Genomic DNA, 24110 nt, shown 5'->3' on the forward strand with positions numbered 1-24110 from the left:
GAATCCACTAGATGGTTCGTTTCTGCACTTCAGAAAAAATCACAAGGTTAGGGGAGGTGTTCTGCTCTTGACCACTAAGTGTTTGCTTTGCAGCCGTTCAGAAAGCTGTCTTCTGTGTAATATGCAGAAAAGCATATGGTACTGAGAAATGTGCATGACTGCAGAGGGCTCAGCACTGCCTGGTTGGGAGAGGAGGATCTGTTGGTGTGAGGCAAGCTGTGCCCAGAGTAGAGAGGGGAGAGCACAGCTTGATGAATGTGAATGGTGTACCAAATAGCAACCTCAGGATTTTTTTTACAGCTTGTCCTTCAAATGCACGAGGGACAGGCCTGAGGAGGGACAAAAATACAGTTTAATATTAGAAGGAAACAAAAACCCTTGCAGGCATTTCCTCAGTATCTGAGCACACATTTTGTGAGTCAGCTGGTCATCACCTCACTGCAATAACTTGCCATGTTCAACCATCTCACTGGTGTTTCACCATCATTTTCAAAATTAACCATGTGAAACACAGCCCAAAGAAATCTGCCATAAAGCAAAAGATTTTTTAAAACATGTTTTCTTTATAGAAGCAGCATTTAAAATTTTTCATTAGGTTGTATCCTCATTAAATTCAGTGCACAATGTAATTTATGGATTGGCTCATACCACTGAAATATTTAACTGTTAATGATAACATTTTCTCCCCCTTCATATGTTGGCTTAATTTTATTTCACATCTGTGAAAGGTTGTTTATTTTCATGCAATGATTTAATGCCTGGCTTAAAAAGCAGCATGTGAAAGGATTACTGTTGTTTAATTGTGCAAATACCTATTTTTGATAAGACAAGAAAGTTTATATTTTGTAAATATTTAAATTATGCAAGTTATGTAAAACATTTCCAAAACTTATGTGATAAGACTAGTCTTTGATATTTGTTGGTTAGATATTTGGTAATATTGTAGTAGCCTTTAATTGATTTTTATTTGCATGTGCTGAGGGAAATTAGTCAGAGAATTACATAACTGTTCCTTTTTTTTTTTTACCATCAGGGTGCTCATAATTATTGCAGTGAATACACACTGATGAGAAACACTATGATTCTCTAAATGATCAGTTAATTAGTATTCTGAATATTTTCATTTTTATTATTATTCTTTTAAATGCATTTTACGAACATTGAAATCCCAGCTCCAGCAGTAAGTGCAGAACTCCCACTGACATCAAGGGGACTTGCAAGGGTTTGCAATCCCTTAACTTCTTCCATACTAAGTTTTTAGAAAGAAATCATCTTGGACAGTTTGGTTGAGGCTTTCAAAGTTACTTTGAAGAATTCATTTCCTTGTTGTCAGTTATTTTCCCATGAAAGATGGTGACCAGATTCCCTGTCACTCTTTATTGGATGTGTAGGTCAGGAAGAAGGAAACAAAATCTTCTATGTTGTGGTATTTCACTGCCTTATGTGGATTATTTTAGGAACATCAGTTCAGAAACAATTAAGTCCTTAATCTGCTCGTTCTTTTTGGACCTTTACTCCACATTTGGCCAGTGTGTCTCTTGACCTGGATAGATTATTATCCTGAGGCCACAAAATCTGCTGTCTGTGAGAAGGGTGCTCAGCATGCCAGTCACTGTCACAGGATTCAACACCCTCTCTGTGAAAATTCAGATGGGAAATACACATGCTGTTGAAAGATCCTAAAGAGAGGGTTGTGAGCCACAGGTTGTTCCCATCTTGCAGCAATGAAAGGAAACCCAGTGGCTCCTCAGGCTGTGCCACAGCACCTATTGGCAGCATGGATGGGAGATGATACTGGTCAATGTGATATGAAGGCATGGTAGAGATTGCCTCTCTCTCTTTTTTATTCTGCCCCACATCAAGTTCCTGTCAGAGGCAAGTGCCTTGGTGTCCTACCTGAGCCTTCTCCTAGAGGTACTGAGTTCACTGCTGAGATTACAACTGTTTTTTTATATGGGACTCCAGCTTATGGGAATTCAATGTGAAGACCAGAATCCTTACAGCCTTGACCATTCTTTCAAAACAGCTTAGCTTTTACTGGACCTAAAGGTTCTTCCACACCTGATCTGTAAAATACAGAAAATTGCCAATATACTTCTCAATCTCACCTTAACTTCTGGCAGGGCCGGAAATGGGGAGGAAATGATTCTGGGCTTCTGGGCCTGAGGTCAACTGCAAGGATTTTCCCAGGAGGGGCAAACCTCAGAAAGATGTTTCTGTGGGTTTGAAGGAGAAGGGCACTGACATTGGCATTGCATAGAGATGTGGGGCAGCCAGAACGCAGCCATCACAGCCAGGGTGTCTCTTGCCTGCTTGGCTATTTATTCAGCATTTGATGCTGTGTTATTTTTAACAATCATCTAGTTTCAGAAAAAAACAAACAAACAAACAAAAAAACCCCACCTTTTTGTTCATAAGTGTTGTTAATAAAAGATTTTTTTCTTGGTTTTCTTGGGAGGAAGAGTATTTTTTCAAAGAATGACAAAAGACAATGAAGAGAAGTGGCAACATGTAAGGTTTATGAAAGCTTCAATGGCTGAGCAAACAAGCTAACACAGGTTTGAAGCTTCACTGGCAGCAGAAGAATTCATTTTGCTTCTGAGAAGCTGAGGGAGAATTTGATGGGAGGTGGTGTTACCCTTTCTGCACTGAGGGTAGACCAAGTGCATGCAATCTGAGGGAAGCAGAAGCAAAACTGAGTGCACTGGGGAGACTGGAGCATGAGCTACTCTCTTTACCCACCACAGTTTAAATTGCTGTTTAAGTTAAGCTCCATTGTAACTTACCTCAGTTACATCCATAAAATTAATTCTGGATGAGCAGTATCTGTAAAAGCAATTTTGGATCAGGCTATGAACACTGTTTAGTAGTAGCATCAGGGCTAAAAAAATTAACTGACATCTATTGCACTATTTATTGCACAAAACTGCCTTTACTACTTCCACACTCTCAAACCAAAGCTTTCCTTGCGGGACAGCAAGAGAGAGAATCATCTGTAAGACAGCATGCCTCCTCTTTCCAAGAGGAGCTTATGTATGACATATGTGGTTCAGCTACTCTGGTGGGCATGTGGCACTCGGATGAATTTAATTAACTCAGTTGAATGGGGTGGGGTTTTTTCCTTATGCCGGGACTGGAGGATCAAGGCTGTTGACTTTGAAACTACAGCCTTATAATACTGTTGTACAGCTTTGCAATAATACATACTTTATGTTTGAAAGTAGCTTCATGTGTGCTTATCTGAGCAAGTGAGATTAGAAAAAAAAATTGGAAGGAAATTTGAGTGGGGAAAAGGTCTTCTCTCAGTCCTATTCCCACATAGTGCCCTTTTATGCATGGAGTAGCAGTTTGAGAAAAGTAGCAAACCTATGAAAAATGCCACAAGTTTACTTTTTGAAGAAAGAATAATTGTAGCCTCTTGTGAAAGGGAAAATTATGTTTTCTGTTTTGGACACAGAAATGCATGTGCACTGTGCTGCATGTTTTAAGAGCAAAGTTGTGTTGATGACTGAAGTGCTGACGTGCTCTGAGGAGTTAATACAGGAATACAGCTGGTCATTCTGTCAACATGCCAACCAAAGAACACCATCTTGTCTTTCCCTGTTGGAGATCCCTTGTCAAAGGATGTGTAGTAAATGGAGATTGTTTCCATTGCTGTCAAAACATCTCTGTGCTGAGCAGTACTTTTCAGTACAAGTATGTGAAGTGTATGTGTAAAGTAAACAGGAACAATTATCATTGGTCATTCAAAGGAAATGATGTTAGAAGGACATCCACTTTGGCTGAGATTTCTGATGGAGCTGAGATGCTTGATTTCATGGAAAGATGAGGTTTCACAAGATAAACAACTTTAGAGTGGGAAAGTGCTGAACCCACACCAACTGCTTTCCGCCCAATGGCTTAAATTTTATTAAAGTCATGTAAAGGGATCATCCCACTGTGGCAGACTTCATGCCAAATGAGGCACTGTTTATCTGAACCCTCTGTCTTATGGTAACTTTCATATGGGAGGGATAGCATGAAGTACTATAGTGGAAAATATGTTATTATTTGTTCTAGAGAACTTGCAAAAACTGTTAGTTGTGAATCCTCTTCTGACTGTATCCCATCTGTGCTGCTAGGTGATCTGGAGTGCCCAGATCCAGCAGCAGTAGTAATAGTGAATGTGGTATCATGATTTAATTTTTCATTTCATGCAAGAATATGCAAAAGCAACTTCTAGGATTTTACAGACTCTCACAATTTTTCCTGTTAGTGAAGTGGCATGGGCAGCCAACAGCTGAGACAATAACTGAGAAATGGCTTCACACCCATATGTCCAATGAGCATCACTAAGGAGGGTAGCATTAGTATTCTGACTATAAACAGGAAACTGGGGGGAATGACTTTCTCAAAATGATGTGCAAAAACAATGGCAGACCTAGATTTGAAAAAAAAGAAAAGAATCAACCTAATGTTTTGGCTACCTTGTCACTGCATTTATTTCTCAGGCCGTGTAGTTGGAAAACTGTGGCTTGCTAGTTAGGACTGTATAGTGACCATACAGTGGTCACTATTGTGCAAGTCCTGCAGAGCTGAGTACAGTTTTCTAAGCACAGGTACAGACTAAAAGAATTAGCTGCCTACTGCATTTCCCAAACTTGGCCTTCTGTGGTTTGTATTTCTGGAAGTCAAATATGCTTCCCCCACCCCCTGCCCTGCCAAATGACAAATTCATCCTGAAAGGAATGGTGCCTCCATGTGATCTTCATGTAAATGCTGCAGATAATTAGTGCTAAAATACTCATGTCTGTCCCAGGGTCTGCTGTTAAACTGCATCAACAACTGTGTAATTTCACTGAGAGTTCTGTTAAATAACTAATGGTTTACCCAGCAGAGAATGAAATGTGAATTATTCCTCTCTGGCCACTGTGTCATCTCTGCAGAGCTGGAAGTGTGGTGGCAGATATGAACACAAGACTGCAATTCATTTCACAGCTAGTAGGGAACACTGACTGGTGATACCTCTGGCCAAGGCTGGAATTTGGACGCCAGGAGTGACTGTAAATGGATGGCCTTCAGCGGATGGGAGCTGTAATTTTTTGCACACCAAAGAGGTGTAACAAATAAAGCATTTAGGAGAGTAAAGGCAGACACACGTGGAGTTTAGAGACACTAGCTGAACAGGAAAATGATAGAGTGATTCATTGCAGGGTAGTGCCACATGCCTTGAGAAACCTTCTGCTGAACCTGTGCCTGCTAGCATGAAAACAGCTTGTCATGGGCTGAAAAATCAGAGCCCATCTCAGGGTTTGGCCATTTCTTTTTCCTCTCAGCCTTGCTACGTTTATTACAACAAAGCATATTTTAAATGACCTGCACATTTTTCTTCTTAATACTTCAACAATCATAAGCTTACAGTCCTTTTTTTATTATTATTATCAAGTTATTTGTGTATCTGGATGCCTTAATTCAAAAGCTGAAACTTGATTGGGTAAGACTTCTATAATCATTTTCCCCAAAGCCCTGAGAATTTATATTTGATTGTGGAGCAGAGTGAAACACATTTCATGAGCATTTCTGTTTTCTAGAGAGGAAGCTCGACACTATACTGGGGGTTAAAAAACATACTGCAGTATTATTTCTGTGCATGATGATTTACCCTCTGTGCTAAAAGGTACATTGTGCCTCATGTCAGTAGCACAAACTGGAAAAATGTCCCATTCTTTAGCATGGACCAATCTGCCCCATAATCTAAGAAATTAATTTGACACTCCATTGTGTCTCAGTGTGTGCTAAATCATATTTTGACATTAAACATACTGAGTTTTTAAAAGATCATTAAGAGAATCAACGTTCAGAGGAACACAAAAGTGAAATACTACTCAATTCCAGTTTAAGATGTGCCATTTAAAAAAAAAAAATCTGGCTAGTTATTGCTGATTATGCCAATGGGAGCAAAACCAGAAGTTACCTGAGGCTTTGAGAACTAAGTTGTTAAGTTTTATACATGCTGATTTTAGAGCTGTAGGCCGTAGTTTCATGGCAGGCTGGGTTTGCCTGCCAGGTTGGCTGAGCTCAGGCTTCCTACTCCCTGTTCTGAAGCACAGCTCATTGATTGGTTTAAACAATATGGTTCACAGAAACACTGTACAAACAACAGATTTGGCTCAGTTTGGAGCAGAAAAAAACTGCAGCAAGGGCATGACACCTCAGGGAGGTGACCAGGAGTAGTAACTCCTCGACTGTGCTGCTAGCATTAGAGTATTGTCCAACTATTGTTTCACACTTCATGTGCATTGAAAACGCCTGGGTTTTAACATAAAACCAACCAACAAAACCAAAACCCCCACAGCATGAATGGAGAGAATGACAGAAGTTCTGCAAAAAAAGCAGCTTGCAAAATAAACCAATTTCAGGGATTTCTATGCAAGAAATCTAGGTAGAACCAAACTTTTGGAATTACCCAATGCTCGAGCACCTCCTGTGGAAGTTTTATGATCCCTGACGACACGCCCTCTCAGGAAAACAAGCAAACCATGTACAGTAAGAAAGATTAGTGCTTCGGGGCAGGCATATCATTGATCAATGATTTTATGGCAGTACAACTGCAAGTAACCTGATCAAAAAGCCCTGCTTGCCCAGGACTAAACAGCACTAAGTCAAGACAGAACAGTAACATACACTCTGCTAAGATCCTATTTGGGATAATACAATTTCAACCACTTAAATAACCTTCAAACATTAGTTGAGTTCAGTGTTTTGGTTTTTTTTTCCCGTTTGCTGACTGTCCCATAAATGCAATGCTAAGAAACACTCTAAGCCTCTTGCACTGTAGTGCAAGATCAACAAGAGGAACAGAATTAATTAGCTGCTTTGGGCTATCTCCAGGGATCAGAAATTTCCCACAGGATAGAGTGATTTCTGTGCATTTTACATAGTAGACAATGTAGCTGGACTATTACAGTGCTCTATACTGATCTCCTCTGTCCACATATATTTTAATGCCCTGAGACAAAGTTTTCAAATCTACATACTTCAAAGGATAACAAACAGAGGATATTAATTTTATTTACTAATACACTACAAAACTTATCACAAGGTGCAGTTATCTACATGATGGGTTAGGTGCTTTCAAGGCACCTATGAGGACTAAGATATAAAAGCCATAAATCAAGACATTATCCAGCAAGTTCTCCAATGGGATGATTCAGCTGACAAGATCTGGGAACAGGAGGCTGTACTGATAAAAACAATGCTGAAATATTCAAGGCTGAGAAAGACAATTAGTCAAAGAAGATTGCTGTAGCATTTGTTAGGAAAAAACATTTGCAGACTACATTCCACAGGAGACAGCACTCTCTTCCACTGCCATCCATCAAGCTCAAAGAGGAGACATGATTCCTCCTCAGCTGGGAGTGCCTTTTTTCATGACCATGTAGCTATATCCTGCTGTGGACAACACCCTAAAAAAGGAACAGACCTTTCCGAGGGAATGGGTGATTACAGATTTACAGATTAAAGCAACTTAAATGCAAGATTAAAGCAATTGGGTTGTGTGTTCTAGAAAGGAAAAGATAGGGCCAGGAAGAATGTAAAAGATATCTAAGTAGAGTCATCAACTTTTAACTTGCGAAAAACTAATTGTTAATTTTCAGCAAAGAAGATTTGGATGGCAGATGAGCCAACCTACCTAGATGGATACTAGGAAGAGATACATAGGAAGAGATATTTGAGGAACCTGTTTTAACCTAAGTCTATGAAGGATGTTTTAGAACTTGTTTGTAAGAGTGAAAGGGCTAACTACAGAGGCAGCAAGGAGGAACTAAAAGTGGCTTAAAGCTAGGTTAGCAGAAATGTAATGAAACATCTCCAGTAGAGCACATGCTCTCTTGCCATTCTTTATTTTTTCACTCCCAGGGAGGCAGAAGCAGGATGTAGCTGAGCTCAGGTGTTTGTGTCTTCTTGGCACATGGCTTAGAGTGTGAGAAGCAGGGTCCCTTGCATCCCTTGTACAGCATCAGGAGCCACTGACACCTCGTGATATCACTGAACAAGTCAAGAGCTGTTCTTGCACCTTCCTGTTTCAGCCTCAAAGTCCCCATCCAGCCTTACAGGTTTCTTCAATTTTCTTTGCCAGGCCCCTTGTATTAAGGCTAGGTTATGGCCTTACAGCCATAAAACTGAAGAGGATTTCATCAAGAAAAAGTCCCTTGCTTGGTATCCACCTTAGCCATGTCCCAAGTCAGTTACTGAAGTACAGCAGCCCTTCCCACCCTTACACAGGCAAGTCAGTCAACATTTAGTTGTAGTGTTGACTTGGAATATTATTTCCCCTTCTGAAATTATCCACCTGGCCTCTTATTTTATTAATACACATATTCTTGAAAAACTCTCAGACTGCAGAAAATCCAAACAGTTTAGGAGACATTACATACACATCAAGCATTTAGTAGTCACATTAATGTTTGAGGAAACTAAGTGCCACAGTAAGACATCTGGAAAGCAAAACATGCCGAGCAAAATGAAGCTTTTTCCAAACTAGTACTCAGGAAACTGAGGCTGTAAAAGGGTCTGCTGTTTCCAGAGGAAACATTAAAAAAAAAAAAGTTGGATCATGAAAACTAGGAAAGGTCCAGAGGGCAGAGACCTCTCTTCAGCTTCTTTTTTAAGACTCTTGTTAATCCATATAAAGCACCACTAGTACAACAATTAAGAGCTGTGGTTTACAATGAAGTCAGCTTCAAGTGGCTTGAATCCTAACTGGGTGTTCCTTGGTGAAAATTAAGTTAACAATCTTCTTGTGTCCTCCCCTCTTTTTTCTCACAGCTCTTCTTTTTGAGGTAGACATCCCCCCACTACCTTTCTCTTCCGTCACTGCTCTGTTCTCAACAAGTCTCCAAGATGCTGCAAATGTTCCCATCATCTTGTGTAGGAAAACACGCATCCTGGAGCTTTGTCACACACAGGTACAAAATGCCCTTCATCTTTGCAACAGACTACTTGCTACCATCAACTATGGGAGACCAGAGAGGCCAGAACAGTAATCTTTGTGCTTGGCAACTCAAATGAAATGCAGATAGATTGTCAGAAAGTCTCACTGTTTAACATTAAGAAAGTTCCCCTCGACAGCAGGACACTGTAACTTGCCCACCAAAGGCAGAGATGGCATGACCAAATCCTGCAGTAAGTCAACAGACCATGACAAGGGACAAGAGCAAGGAGACCACATTTGTGTGGCCACTCCAGTACAACTTTCATATACTTGACAGAAGTCTTATTAAATGTGATACCATAGAGCTGTGAGGACATGAGTTAGAGAATAAGAGTAAGAATCAAATTATTTAAGAAGATACAAAAATAATCCTACCGTTTTATTGCTTTAAAATCCATTGTTTAAAACATTTGTTGTAGGTACAACTTTAAGAGGTTAAAAGAATCATAATATATTTACTCAATTTGCATTGCTAAAAAAGGCACAAATTTAAAAGATACAAGGGCTAAAAGAGAGCTGCCTTTAGTCTTATTTCCTCTCCATTTAATTTTGTAAAGGAAATTTGAACTTTTTAATTTGATGAAAGATAAAATATTCATTGGCATTAAAAGCCAAAACAAAAGTAGTCCAGGGAAACTATTAATGCAGCCAAATTTTGTTTCTCTTAAGCCCCTGCCAAGTAACTTCAAAATTATTTTGATATTATTCTGGATGGCAGCAAAGCCAACAGTGGCATATACACCAACAAAACTGGATTTCTGTAAAAATTCCAGGACTTATGCAACTTGTTTTCCTCAACGGCTTAATGTTATGAAATAGAATTTCAAATTCATTAGAACACGGGGGTTTACACTGATGAAAAAAACATATAGAATTTTGACATGTTCTCCTATACATGAAAATCTGAAAGATTTAAGAAAAACAGTTTTACAGTGTCAGGTGTGTTTACTGTTGTTCTACATTAAAATTGATGGAAACCCACATTATTTAACAGGCTAGTTAAACATAGAGAACAACTCAGAATCCAGTCTTACTCTGGTATCAGAGGTTATTTATTTGTCTTACAAGGTAATTCTCAATATTGCTTGAAATTTTTAGTGCACAGAATTTGTCTCAGAAAACATCAACAATAACAGTATTTCTAATGCCTCTGTGTTAAACTCACTGTGGCTTCTTGAAAAATCCTTTGTGGTTTTTGCCCCATGGTACTAGCTTGAAGTTTACGCAGAATATACCAAAACTCATGACACAAAGCCCAAGAGATTACAGCCAATTCTGTGTCAGCCCTTAATTTGTGAATACAGACACCGTCAGTTATACCTTACTTAGTTTCAGGAAAAGTTCAAGCTGGCCCTACTTAAACAGAAATTTACAAAGAAAGCAAGGTCTTCTCACAGCTCTCATACAAGCTACGGAATAAGGCCACTTAAACTTGGCTCATTTTTTTTCCATAAAAAAAAGCATTGTCAGTTAAGTTTACAAGTAACACTTTGCATAACCCAAGACACAATGCTCTTAACATTTCACTGGAAGAACAGATTGCCTCAGCTCACATTAGAAGTAACATGGGTGGTAAAGGATCACAACTGTGTACCCTGAAACAACTCTCACTAGAAGGCAGACTGCTTTCCAACAGGCTCTAATTCTGATGTTAGAACTGAAAGAGGAAGCTATTCCATTATGCACATTTACTATATGACCAGCCACTATAGCTGAATAGCCATAGTGAGAATCAGTGGTTAAGCAGCAGTACAAGAATTGCAATAAAAACTGAACAAATTACAGTACTGCTGTTTAACATGCCAAGTCTCTTCCATAAAGTAAACACTTTCAAGTTAAGTACAAATTCCTCCAAGTCTGTTTTAAATATCACACACGCTATTTATATATTTATTTTTGTTCATCCCCTAAAGATAAAAAATAATAATTTCTATTGTGCTTTTCATGGCATACCTGTGTTACACAATCATATATTCTTCCTTTGCTGATTATTCAGTTTTCATGGGGAACTACAAAAATTTTTGGAGCATGCGGTATCAGAGTAACCAAATAGTTTTAATAAAAAGTGATGCTGCCATTAAAAAGGCAGAGGATAAAAAAAATTAAAGCTCCTTATTAATTTATCACTAAAATCTACAATATTCCATTAAGTTTACATAGTCACAGCAACACTGCACTGTTAAGAAGACAGTACATTTGTCAGGATCTATTTATTGTCCACATATGTAATTTATTGGCCAGTTATCTACAAGATATTATTTACCACAGGCAAAACTAAATACTGTGCTTTTAAGAAACCTGCATAGAAATGATTTGATGTTTCTTTTATTTTGGACATATTTACAAAAAGAATTTCTATGTGTGTTAGCAATAAATAATCCCAATATTCAAAATGTCAGTGCTCATGCACACACTGACAAGATGGCTGCATGCTTTAAAAATAGTATTTACAGTGCAGTCTCCTTCATAGCCCTCTCTCTAATAATAGCAGAAAGTGCATTTTCTTCCGTATTCTTTATCCTTTCCTTTTGTTTTCATTTAGTCTTGTTTCTGAGGGATACAGCCTTCCATCTCGACAACTTCTGGCCAGCCTTCATACTTGTTTGTGTCCTTGTTATTCTTTATATGCTATAAATGGAAAACATCAATCTGTTGTTAATGTGTTGCTTTAACTCACAGCTTTAAGACATTTACTTATTTTCAGGCTATGGACAAAAAGAAAAAACATCACTATTAGTCTCTTGTCCTTCATATCAAATTTAACAATCTCCCAGTATTCACCACTTAATGTAACTTGCTCAGACAAGTGTATGCTACGAATAGTTAAGCCACACCAGGAAAACATTTTTAAATTTTATTATGGATGTTTATTTAGGAAGAGAGACAACCAAGGAAAGACCAACTGTATTAAAGCATGAACCACCTCAAAGCAATGATCTGCAGTCAGGTAAGACACTATTGCCTCCAAGAGTTTGCCACTGCTTCTGCACTGGTTTCCACTCCCTTGCAAAGCTGGCAAATGAAAATGCATCTTCCTTCCTCTCCTAGTTCAAAGCTGAGTTTACCAGTAATTAAAGGCATCATTGACACATACTGAATTTTAACAGCTAAAGCATGGGAACATACTCTATTTCACAAATTTTGCTGTAGCAGCAATAATTTTTGAGAGAAGAGCAAAGATAACAGCTGGGAACACCAGCACTTTAACTACCACTTATCTGTCAGAAGTTCACCATTGTTAGTGCATGAACTAACTAAAATACAAGCGTTAGGCAATAAGTTTTGAATTGTTCAGTTTAATTTGATTCATTAAAAAGATAAATGATCTAGTTATTGGCATATTAAGATCTACCCCATGTAAGATTTTTTTCTTATTTATGAGTCACCAAAGAATCTTTTTGTTGTGTTTAAAAGGAGGAGGCTGCTCAAGGAAAAAATCTGAAAGTAACACTGTGTGCCACTACTGCAATAGATGGTCAGCTTGTAAAAATGCATAGCATTCATAAAACATGCTACGCCTTTATTAACGCAAGCTGTTAAATTCCAGTAAGTTAAAGAATCACAGACCTGTTCAAATGGACTTTTAGTCTTAATTCCTTTTCCACCGCAGAAGACCCAGTTGTCTCTGAAGCCAAGGTTGGTAATTGATGTGCTCCCCAGTTCAGCAATCAGTTTCCGGGCTTCCTCGTTAAGCCTTGAACAAAACAGAAGTTCCGTATGTGAATAAAACATATGCCCTTAGAGCTTTCATTGCTCAGTGCACCAATCATCTTTAATCTGATTAAATATAGTTTAAGTCAGTAAATATTGGGCAAGATCTATCTTTCAAAATCAGATAAGGCTAGTTCTAACATTACCTGATGCAATGAGCGCTGTTCTTTCATGCTATAAGCTCAAGGAACCAGGATACAAACCTATTAGTACACCAACAAAAGCCAGGAACCCACTCCTGTGAGAATTTATACATATATCTCAAGTCATGTTAGCAATTCTCCAAGCAACTAAAAAAGTCAACCTTTAAAGTAAATAAAGTTTGCAGGCTCAAGCTGAAGTCTAGATAAAGTGAAAGCTATTTTAGATTAGAAGAATAGCCTGAATATATGAAAGAAGTTCTTGTCTGCTTGGGTCAGTTAATTCAAAATTCAGACTGCTGCCCCACAGCACAGATCAGTGCCTGTAGGCCCACAAAGGATAATTTTAGTATGGAAGGGAAAACAATTCTGTAGGATAAGTTATCATTCCAAAATCTCCAAATAGCAGCTCTTCATTTCTTCCTTTAAGTTACCTACAGGGTCTTCAGAAACAAACACTCATGATATTTTTGCTAAGGGTCTAATTTAATATCTAATTTACTTTTGTTTCTCACAATAGTATACACCTAAGAGTTCTCTAAGTAAATATGTACATACATCTGCTTAGTTTTAATTTGATCTTTGATGTTCCCAAATCACATCAGCATTATAAAACTAATAAACGGAAAGTATAGTTTCAAATCTGTCATCTTGGAAAAACAAATCCTTATCTGAAGTGACTGCATGAAAAGGAATGTATTTTTTCTCAGTATAAACTAGCATTTAAAAGTTTAAAGCAAGACTTGCTATTTAAAATCAATTACATACTTCGTTGCACCATCATCATATGTTGCCATTAACACTATTGTTCCATCCTGGATGGACTTCAGAAATTCAATAAATGGTGCCACATCTGAAAAGAAAGAGAACACAAAACTGTTTATTAACAAGCCACAGTTCTATACTTAAACATCTGCAATGTCTTTCTGTGAAGATATTATTTTAAGAATATTTTAAATGTACTTAACATGTATAAAAAATGCTGAAGTGAGAGAAAGCTAAAATGCATCAGAGAACTCTTAGTTTATAGAAAGAGTTTAATACATATTGTGTAAAGACTAGTGAGAACTACTCTGGAGAACAAGTTTGTTTGATTAACCATACCATTTCCTTCCACCTCAGTTATTTGTTTAAGTTGCACTCTCCTCACAATTACAAAGGTAGAGATGAAGCACTCCCTTAACTATCCTGTTAAACCACCACAGCAAATGGAGTCTGGAGAAGGAAAAAAAGCACATTTGTTGTTTCTGACCAGCTAAACTGCACCTACCTCCTCCCCACATGTCAAAGAACTTAGTGTCTAATGCTTCTCCTGTTTTACCTGGAGGGAAAAAGAAATATTTAGTGTCATCGAATTTAACCAAAATTATCTTACAGAAAACATGCCCAACACTCCTGTTACTGACTCTTCCAGAGGAAGTGCTGCAGAAGACACTATATAAATGATAACTCTTAACTTCTATGAAAATTGTTCCTTAAACAGTAGTTTGCGAAAAGGTGCAGGAAAACCTAAGAGGAAATAAAGTGAGATGATCCATAAAGTGTTGAAGGCCAGGTTGGATGGGGCTTTGAGTAACCTGGTCTAGTGCAAAGTGTCTCTATCCATGGCAGGGGGGTTGGAACTGGGTGATCTTTTAAGATTCCCTTCCAGCCCTGACCATTCTATGACTCTTTACAAACTTCTGATTTCACTTCAAGTGGAATCTAAAATAAAACACCTACATCCTCTAAAACAAATACAGAGTATTCAGTACATATATTTGCCTTTTTTAAAGTTGGTTTTGCAAAAATAGACAGTACAGCTATAGACTGCCTTTAGTGCCACATACAAAGTAAGGAAGATGAAAATTACACTGCATGTTTCCCTATAGACTGGAAATTGTTAGTAGATTTAATCAGAATAGATAGAAAAAATGGACAATATAGTATATCTCATTAGTTTTTTTTTATTATGGTGTCTACAAAGGCAGTATTTGATGGAAGGTAGACTTTTTTTAATATACACATTCATTTAAAGTTTGGAAGACAGAGAAACACTGGAGCTATAAAATACAAAGAAGTATTTTGGTTTTGAAGAGATTAAGACAATTTAGGAAAGCAGCACAGGTTTATAAGGCATGCTTTAGATGATGTAAACCTAAGTACAATCCAAAAATAACATGAATTTATATTACAGTGAATTGACAAAGTGCTATCTCAGTGCTACAAGGAATTGCTTCCTACACATTAAGGAGAAATTTGCCAGTACTGACATTCAGTTCAGCTTTCAAGGTAACGCACAGTTAAATTTGTTTGGTTTTAATGAAAATTAAGAACCCTGAACAAAATTACCTAACATCATGTATTTAGGGACAAGATCTATAGACCAAATATACAGATTCAAGCTAAGAAATAATGAGCTAGTCTTTCCATGTAGTAACAAAATTGTTAAAGAAGTTTCACTGAAAACAGAGCAACAGAAGAATGCAGGCTACAGTTTTATTAGTGGTGGAAACACGCAAGGGCAAAAGTAGGATGCATCTCATGTCTTTTTCCATCTTGTTGTGTATTAGGAATTTATCTGATGTCGCCAGAGCACTCCACTGTTGCTATTTTTACAGCTCATTTTTAGAAACAAAAACACACTGAGTTTTTCTACTTTGTAACAAAAAGGTGTCAGTGCCAAGATCTGACATTATCTCAGTATAAATACGCTGAATGCTTCCTTTTCTCATACTGCTTGCCTTTCATCATCCCTTACTTCTTCACCTTAAATTTTGGAAACAATTTGAAAATGAAAACAATTTGCTGACTTAAAATGTCACTTACCATTGACCAAGGCCACATTTATTCCTCTGCCAACATTATTTTTAACTCCACTCATTAAACTGAAACAAAATAAATATTTTTAATAGGAAAATTTTCTGATGTGAAATATTTCTGTTTTTTAAATCGGATCAAACTCTAGAAGTCACATAGTTAAAAGACCACACATTCATGAGTAATTAAATGAAGCAAAATCTCCTTGAACTAATCTTTGTGCTCTTATGGCACAACCGAATTGAGAATAACACAAATATCTCCAGTTGTATTGATTTAGTTTGATCATTTAATCATCTTCATTTCAAAGTATGTCTGTATATTAAAAATGTCACAAAAATAGTGTTATTAATTTATTTAAAAAAATACCTTGCAGCTAAAGAGCCTGAACCAAATATTAACTTGAGGAGCTTGGCACAGTCACATAGTCAACATTTTAAGTGTTTTTTTTTTGTTGTAAGCACATGATAAACAAAAATGTGTTAATGAATTTAAAAGCTAACTGAACAGAAGCATTTAAACTCATATTACAGCATCACATCAAGAAATAAGATTTTCATGTCATGTCTGAGCATCCATTCTAAACAAGAAAAACATATGGCAAATAAAGACTGGAACATAAATGCAAGAAGGCAGTGAAGTTCTGAACACACTCCTTTCCTCATACGAAATTTAGTGGACATTTAATTTACAAAAAAATAATAAGAATTCCCTTCCATTTTAATCAAAAATTCTCCGTAAATAAATAATAGTCCAAAAATATCTGAGGTGACTAGACACTGAAATTCCACACATTCAGACAACAAAAAATCCTGCAACCATGAATGCAAAAATTATTAGTTATTAAAGGAATTTAGTGCAACATTCTGATATCAGGCTACCGTGGCACAATCATGCAACTGGCTTCTTAACAGAGGAAGTAAAACTGCATGGAGAAGTTGGTAGTAAAGAAGTATCACCCCTTCTAAAAATCCCAAGAAGTAGCGACTACAATAATATTTTGATGATCAGTCCAGTATTTTTTTTCTAATTCAGATTATGGCCTCCCAATACAGAACAAGGCTATAACTGAGCTTCTACACAGCAGAATTCCTGTTTCACATTAAAATATCTATATAATTAAAGATTGAGAAATTACATGCATTCTGAATCGTATCGGCACCTTTAGTGCTTTCATAAACCTGGTGACATCCTTACATTTAATGTATAGGGAAAAACCTACTCTGTAAACATAATTTACAAATTATGAAAACTTGTTCCTGCTTTCCTGTTTTGAAAGTATGAAGAAGAGTACAAAGTAATCAGAAAAAAAACTTTGCAGGAGTGAGTTCACAAAATATCTCTAATAAAACAGCTTCTGAAGAGGAAATAAGTTTTTTTTCAGAGTTCTGATATACTACGTTGTACACTTGAGACAGCTTGTGCACCGTCAAGAACATAACAGGCTGCAGTGCAAGAGCTTCTCACAGGAGGGCAGCCCTTCATCAGTTTTAGAATTCTTCCAAGAATCTACAATCAAAAAGTTATGAGAGCTTTTGAAAGAGAAATAAAACCTCTTATGAGCAAAGCAGGAGACCACATAAAATCAATCGAATTTTCTGGTGGACATTTAAACAGACATGACAAGTCCTCCTCTGAAGCAAACCAGAAAGATTTTTGCCAAGGCAAACTGGACTTTAAAATGCAATAGCTGAGCACTGAAGTGTGCACTAGTACTAACAGAATAGAGAACTTTTGCCAGCAACTACTTTCTTTTCATCACTTTCTTCAGTAAAATATCCAGTAGAAGATTTTTTACTTTTTTTTGGACAGGAACAACAATCTCTTCTTAGTTAAACAGTAAGCGATACATTAAAAAAAAAAAAGTCAAAAAAACCCCAAAGAAAATAACACTACAATTCCAAAATTAAAATATTACTTACACTCCCACAACTTTTAATCACTGAATCAGCTTAAGTCTTCACAGATATTAAGCTTCCTATATTAAGCAACCAGAACGAGATGGTAACAAGTTTTGTAACACCAACAAAAATACCTCACCAACAGATTAGATAAGCCTGTCCAAGGTCACAAAATGACTCACTGATAAGAATGGAAAGCGAAACCTAGCAGCTTGTAGTTAGTATGTGCCAAGGTGAGCTCGTGCTTTCTTCACACGTGCTCCCCAACTACACCATGATGCTCTGTTGCAAAGTGACTCCTACACAAGCGAGCAAGCTTGAGCTAAGTCAGCCTCCCAACAGAATGCCAGAGTTAGTGCTAAAAATAGTGTTCTCTTTAAGATCATTTGAGACTAGTCTTACAGTTACTTTAGATAGTAAAGTGATGGAAAATGTTTTATTGTCTTATAGATTAATTTACTATACTACGTGGGGTTCTTTTGTTCACAATGAAGTTGACATCTGCTCTAGAATTCATTAGCACCAACTGCTATATATGTTTCTCTGTACTAACATAATGTGGGCTGACAAACAGCTACTGAAGTAGTTTAAACGCAAATGGAAGGCAAAGGCTTTAAGTGTGACTGATATTAAAAAAATCTGACAACTGTAACATCTTTTCTGACATGTCACCTGCAAAATTGAGTAGACAGATAATGTTAATAGGAAGCTGTACACTCTGAGTGACAATGAGGAGGAACAACCTACAAGGAAAAAACAGTCTAAAAATAAATACTATTATTCCCATTATGGGGATTACTGAAAGGTATGCAGTTACATACTCTAGATGCAGTATTATTGATAATACTGTCAAAAATATCATTATTAAAAATAGAAGACTTAAAACCAAACTGTGTCTCGAGCAGTTCTTTTCCTCATTTCACAATTATTTTAAGTTTATTAACTTTAGTTACTATTAGCACAGTTAAATACCAATTGTTAAAATACTATTTCCCCTTTTGAAATCAACCTTTAAAGAGAAGTGGAAAATGTGTTCTGACAGTGGTACTGTGGAAATACAGCTTAAAAGATGACTTGAAAAAGACAATACAATAATTCACTGAATTACTATTAGAGGCATAAGGACAAGAGGCAAGTGTGCATCTGATTTGACAAAGTTTACCTAACCCTTCAATCTGTAAACTTGATATAAAGTACAAACTGTCTTGCATGTATTAAAATAACATACATTTCTGCATTTACTGCAGAGCATTAAGTATGCTTCAGAGATAAAGTTATAATGCAATGTAATTTTTTCATATGGTCAGACTGTTGGAAAACAAAACCTAATTTAAGCTATTGATTTTATGTGCAAAGTGATCTAAGACAGTATTGGAAAGAGATACTTTGAGATAACAGGTAAAAAATACTTACACATTATCCTCTACACAAATTTTAGGTCCAACTACATTCGCTGCTCCACTTGACATTTTGAATGCAAAATGCTTTTCAGGACAAGCTTTAGAGATTCCACATTTGTATCTTGGAGGTTTTGTAGCTTTCAAAAGGAAATAAACCAAGATTTTAGAGACAACACCATAGCTAGGCTAACAGACAAATAACGTCAGTTACTTTTCTGAAGGAATTCAAGGAAAAGAGCAAAAGCAAAAAGTATCACATCTGTAGTTGCATAGCAGCTTAAAATAATCTAGGTTTCTGAAGTACCTCATTATTCTAACTTCTTGTTGTCACCCTGCTGCTTGCTCTGGCACTGTCATCAAAAGCCACAAGCCAAAACTACAGAATAGACTACCAGAAATTAAGGAAAAAATCAGGAAAAGAGGAAAATTAGTTTCTGATTGCATTTAAAGTCTAATTAAAATTTCCTTAACTATGAAAATTCAACAGTCTTTCTGTTACTAGCAAAAGCAAGTCACAGCAGTAATACATGCATATGAATACTCACAGCGTGCAGCTGCATCCAATGCTGATCTAGCTAAAATGAAAAAGGAAAATTTTACAAGATGTTACTAATTAAGTGTCATCTGCTACAAAATATCCTATAAATGTAAAATCTTTCTGTACCTCTATAAACACAGGTTGGTTGAAATGGAGTATTAAATACACCTGAATACTATGCTCCAATAAAAAGCAACTTTTACACAGTAGAAGAATGATAGTGATCAGGAAACCCATTCAGAACTCTGCCTTAATTTATTATTCTCTGATTAACACAAAGATCCATGAAGATACAAAACATCCAAGGATTTATGGAGGTGTGGGCACTAAAGTGAAATGAATTTCCCTCTTACAGCTTCAGGAGGATGAGGTTCCTTTCACCTCAGACTGGAAGCTGCAACTGAGGTGTATTTCAACCCAGCCATTTGTGACTTCCTTTCTTGGGATAGGAAGAAACACAAGTGACCTCATCATGCACATACCTTAATGACACCTCTGTCTCTTCGATGGTTATTTAAGTTATCTCTGCTGACTGGTTCAGATGTTGGCTCACTGCAGTAATCTGGAGTTAACGAACATGAACTCTACCCATGTACCTAAAATTCTTTGGTGGGTTTTTGGTAATAAAAAGCACCTTTAAAGATAATGCTGGCTCAAAACAGACTTAAATTTTAAGACACCTTAACTGCTAATACTTCTCTGTGTAGAACCTGGGCACATCTGAAATGTTTCGATTACTGCACATTCAACTTAACATGGTAGTGTACCTGTGCAAGCAAAAAAGTCTACCCAAAACAAATTCTGAATTTCTTTAGCAGTAGTAAGGCAGAGCACAGATTTCCAGAAACATCATTCAGGTCACCTAGTTTGCAACTCTACACTAAGAATGCAAGTACCAGTAAACAAAAAAGCAGGTAAAATGATGTATACTTGGCAAGCAAAAGAATCAAACTGATGCACTTAACATAAGAGAGTACTTTAAGTATTTCATACAGAAAATAATTTAATACACATATTATATATTATATATATATATAAAATAACAAGTATACATATTAAAAACAAACACAGAATTCTTAACTGTAAGAGCCTAAGTCAAGCTTAAAGAAGAAGGAATATGATGTTCTTGATTACGGCTCAAGTAAATATTAACAGATGTACAGAGAAAACAAAGTCACCACTTACCAAATATGTGTCCTAAGTTTGCATCCATTTTTATTTCAAACACTTGAGATATGACATAAAACGTCAACAAAAATATTGCTATGACAACTACCAACTTTGCAGCACCTGTTAGGAAACAGAGAAAAGTTTCAAAAAATTGTCTGCAAATAGCAACGTTAGTTCACCAAAACTGACAACATGAGAATTGTATATCAGATTACACTATGGGGAACTCAGAAACAATATGATCATTTGGGGACTTACTAAACAGAATTAACCTGCAAAAAATGGACATTATAATGTAGAATGTAACTGCACCAGTCCATCAGGTTACCATACCAAATACATACTCTGCTCTTAGCTTTTTCCTGTTTCATGCTTGCCTGACACCACAGTCCACCAATTCAGCTCAGAAGCCAGGAGAAACCAAAGACTTTTCCATGAAAATTGAGTTTGACAAGATGAACTAAGCTGATCTACCTGGTTGTTGCCCAAACGTGAAATTCCCACCTCTCTCATTCCACTTCCCTGTTCTTAGCCATGAGTACCTGGTTCCTCCTTGTTCACAAATACTGTGCTTCCCACCCCCACCCCCTAAATTGAGCTACCTCTATTTTAATGTATGGCCAAGACTGAGACTGATTAGGATCTGTTAATATACTGTAGCTTGGCTGCTATGGTCAGTCAGCTCTGAGTATTATGTTAAAAAAACAAAACCACCACAAAACCACCAGCCAACCAGAAAAAAGCATCCTCACCTACTTTTCAACAAACTTAAATTAACGACCTTCAAAAACAAAGTTTGATGGTTCAAAAGAGCTATTTTAAAAAGTAAGAAAAAGCAGTACCTCTCCCTTTCCCCTTTTAATATACTGAAGCCCTGGGTATCTCAAAGTTGGAGAGCCAAACTTTCTCCAGTGCTGAGTGGCCAATCTATCTCCTGGGAGAAGAGCTGGAAGCACACAACCTCAGCAACTTACATCTGAAATGGAAACTTGAATGTATGGGGCACTGCCATGAACCTCACCATTTTTAGCATAATTTGAAATACATTTTTACATCTATTTATCTTATTGTAAAATACTGACTGAGAGTAGAAGTTAGGTGAGAAGGCATCTGATCAACATCTTGCCTTCCTATCTCTCTGCAGTATGTCAAACTGGTTGGAAGAAGCTACCTTAAAGCACTTCTGTTTCTCACATTGCCAGCCAAATAAATCCTTCAGAAAAAAACAAACTTATGTATTCCTGCACATCTCAGACTGCTGTTGTGATGGGCTGTTCAGAAAACCTTAAAATAGACAGATTACTCAGCCTTCAGAAGCATGAGAGAGGCTAATCAATCCTTCCAAAAGGCTAAAAAAGATGAGGGGATAAAAACAGAAAAGAAAGATGAAGAGATACAAGAGGTTTTTGCCTGTAGTTGATCCTTCTTTTTTTGTGTGTGAGCACATACATACTATGATGTAAGAAAACACAGATGCAAACTTAATTTAAAAATATTATGCTGGAACTCCAAAGATCACTGCACTTGAAGAGAAGAGAACTACATATAAGCACTGGAGAAAACAGATGATTTGAACGTACATTAAGAAGTGGGTACAAGTTACTCTGGGGGAGATTCCAATTGGAAACAGAAGAAAAATTTTTCACAATGAGAACAATCAATAGTTGGAATAATCTCCCCATGGAAGTGGTGGATTCTCCAATTTGGACATTTTTAAGATTTGGTTGAACAGGGTGCTGGGCCATTGCAGAAAGATGGGTGTCAGTCAAATTAGAGGAAGTTATATTCACTTTCAAACAGAAGTTACAATGGTATGGAAATTATAGGGTAAAATGCAGCTGCTACTCCCTGGATGGAATGCCATAAGCATGCTCAACAACTTATCCCACAATGATTCCCCTGCCACACACAATCTATAACCTTAAGGCCATGCTAAGGGGGATGAAACGGCAGGCGGAGCAGAGTGAAAACACCATGGCTAGGCTGTTAAAATCCCTGCAGGGAGTGGAACTTGGTGGCACTTTGCAGCTGATAAACCATATAGCACCTGTCAACCAAGGGAGATAGGAAAGATGTCCTGCTGTTGAGCCAACAACCATGGTGAAATCTCTCTCCTCAGATGAACTTTGTTCATTGAAGCTTAACTGTAATAACACACACATCTCTATCCCAAAGTTGCCCATCTCCAAGGTATGACCACCCCCCAATGGTGTTGCATATTTTATGTTTTATGATCACCCCCTACTGGTGCTCTGTATTTTATTGACTGTATCTTTAGGAGCAAAGCGAGAGAATTTTACACCAATCAGTAACAAAAGCATGTATGACTAGAGTCACTCAAGATCCACCTGCACATAAAGGAAGTTCAGTGAAGGGTCCCCATAACGGACAGACTGTGCAGGCAAAATGATCCTGGCTTTCCTGGGGTGCTGACAGACTAATTAAACACTAAGCATTTGAGAAAATCCCCCATTTTCACATGGAGGGATCACATGGTTAGGCAACCATCTTGTCTAGACTGTGCTTTTGCCAAGAAAAGTTGGACCAGATGATCCTTGAGGTCTCTTCCAACACAGTATTCTATGATTCTATGACTTTAAATCCTTATTGTCACAACTTGTTAATATTGTCCATAGCAGTTGTTACACAAGTGACCAAAGTCTGATTTTTACAGAGCGTGCTTACCTGCTATTCTCATGTTTAGTCTTCAGCCAGCTAACAACGCTATTGCATTAAAAATAGCCACCTGCAGGAAAAAAAAACAACACATCATTGTAATTACAACCAAATAAGCACTTCTGTGATGAGTTAACAGAAATAAGTCCATAGATTTTCTAGTCAACAAAATTAATGATAATTGTTCTGAATACCTATTTCTTAATGCTCACAGTAAAGGTAAGATTTAAGAGGGATTTCTGATGTCTTGCTTTCACTTGCTACTCCATGAAACAAGTGTTCTGAAAAAAAAACATTAAATCGATGTCATCAAATCCGCTACAAATTCAGTTTAACTTTCAGTCCTTCAATTTGTGACATAAGTATTTACCAGTGCTCTATCTATGAAGTCTTTAATTTCCAAAAGCTATGTAGTAAAAGGCAACAACTCCATCTTCACTGCTTCGAAGTCCTACCAACTTCTGGATGCAAGTTGTTATTTGGCAACATAACATAGCAGACTGTGATTTAGAGAGAAAAGATTTAAGCGTTTTGGTCTTTAGGGTATTGCGTAAACTGCACTCAGTAGAACCGAAAGAAGGTAATTTCAATACTTTAATTTATGCTTTACAGAAATGTAACAACACATCTGTCACTTTTAGTTACATCCAGAAGACTAATATGATGGTCAATGATGACAGAAGTACCAAACTTAGTACTCAAACTATTTTAGAATAAACGGAAAATCACTGTCTATGAGCAAACACCATGTAAGTTTCCAAAATCTTCTTGAGAAGAGCGTGCCACCATACAGAGTCAAAA

At 37.1% G+C, this 24110-nt stretch overlaps 1 protein-coding gene across 1 annotated transcript; it reads right to left on the minus strand.

Annotated features, from left to right (window-relative positions):
* Window positions 1-9997: 9997 nt before the first annotated feature.
* Window positions 9998-23379, minus strand: FAM3C (family with sequence similarity 3 member C). Its single transcript, XM_008926582.3, has 9 exons — window positions 23319-23379; window positions 20649-20753; window positions 19471-19500; window positions 18939-19062; window positions 15634-15692; window positions 14096-14146; window positions 13594-13678; window positions 12542-12668; window positions 9998-11602 (listed from the first exon to the last, which is right to left on the minus strand). Exons 1-9 carry the CDS (start codon window positions 23329-23331, stop codon window positions 11513-11515), a joined length of 684 nt encoding a protein of 227 aa, XP_008924830.1. The 5' UTR covers window positions 23332-23379; the 3' UTR covers window positions 9998-11512.
* Between the last annotated feature and the right edge of the window lie 731 nt (window positions 23380-24110).

This window comes from Manacus vitellinus, unplaced genomic scaffold, assembly GCF_001715985.3.
Source record: "Manacus vitellinus isolate BGI_N305 unplaced genomic scaffold, ASM171598v3 scaffold_13_pilon, whole genome shotgun sequence".
Taxonomy (NCBI): domain Eukaryota; kingdom Metazoa; phylum Chordata; class Aves; order Passeriformes; family Pipridae; genus Manacus; species Manacus vitellinus.

Bases quoted from the DNA above. Each gene is read 5' to 3' on its own strand.
- FAM3C (XM_008926582.3), bottom strand. The intron at 14,147-15,633 runs GTAAGTGACATT...TTTTCCCTCCAG, and splicing joins AAATGTGGCCTTGGTCAATG to GTAAAACAGGAGAAGCATTA. The intron at 13,679-14,095 runs GTAGGTGCAGTT...CTTTCTTTTCAG, and splicing joins CTTTGACATGTGGGGAGGAG to ATGTGGCACCATTTATTGAA.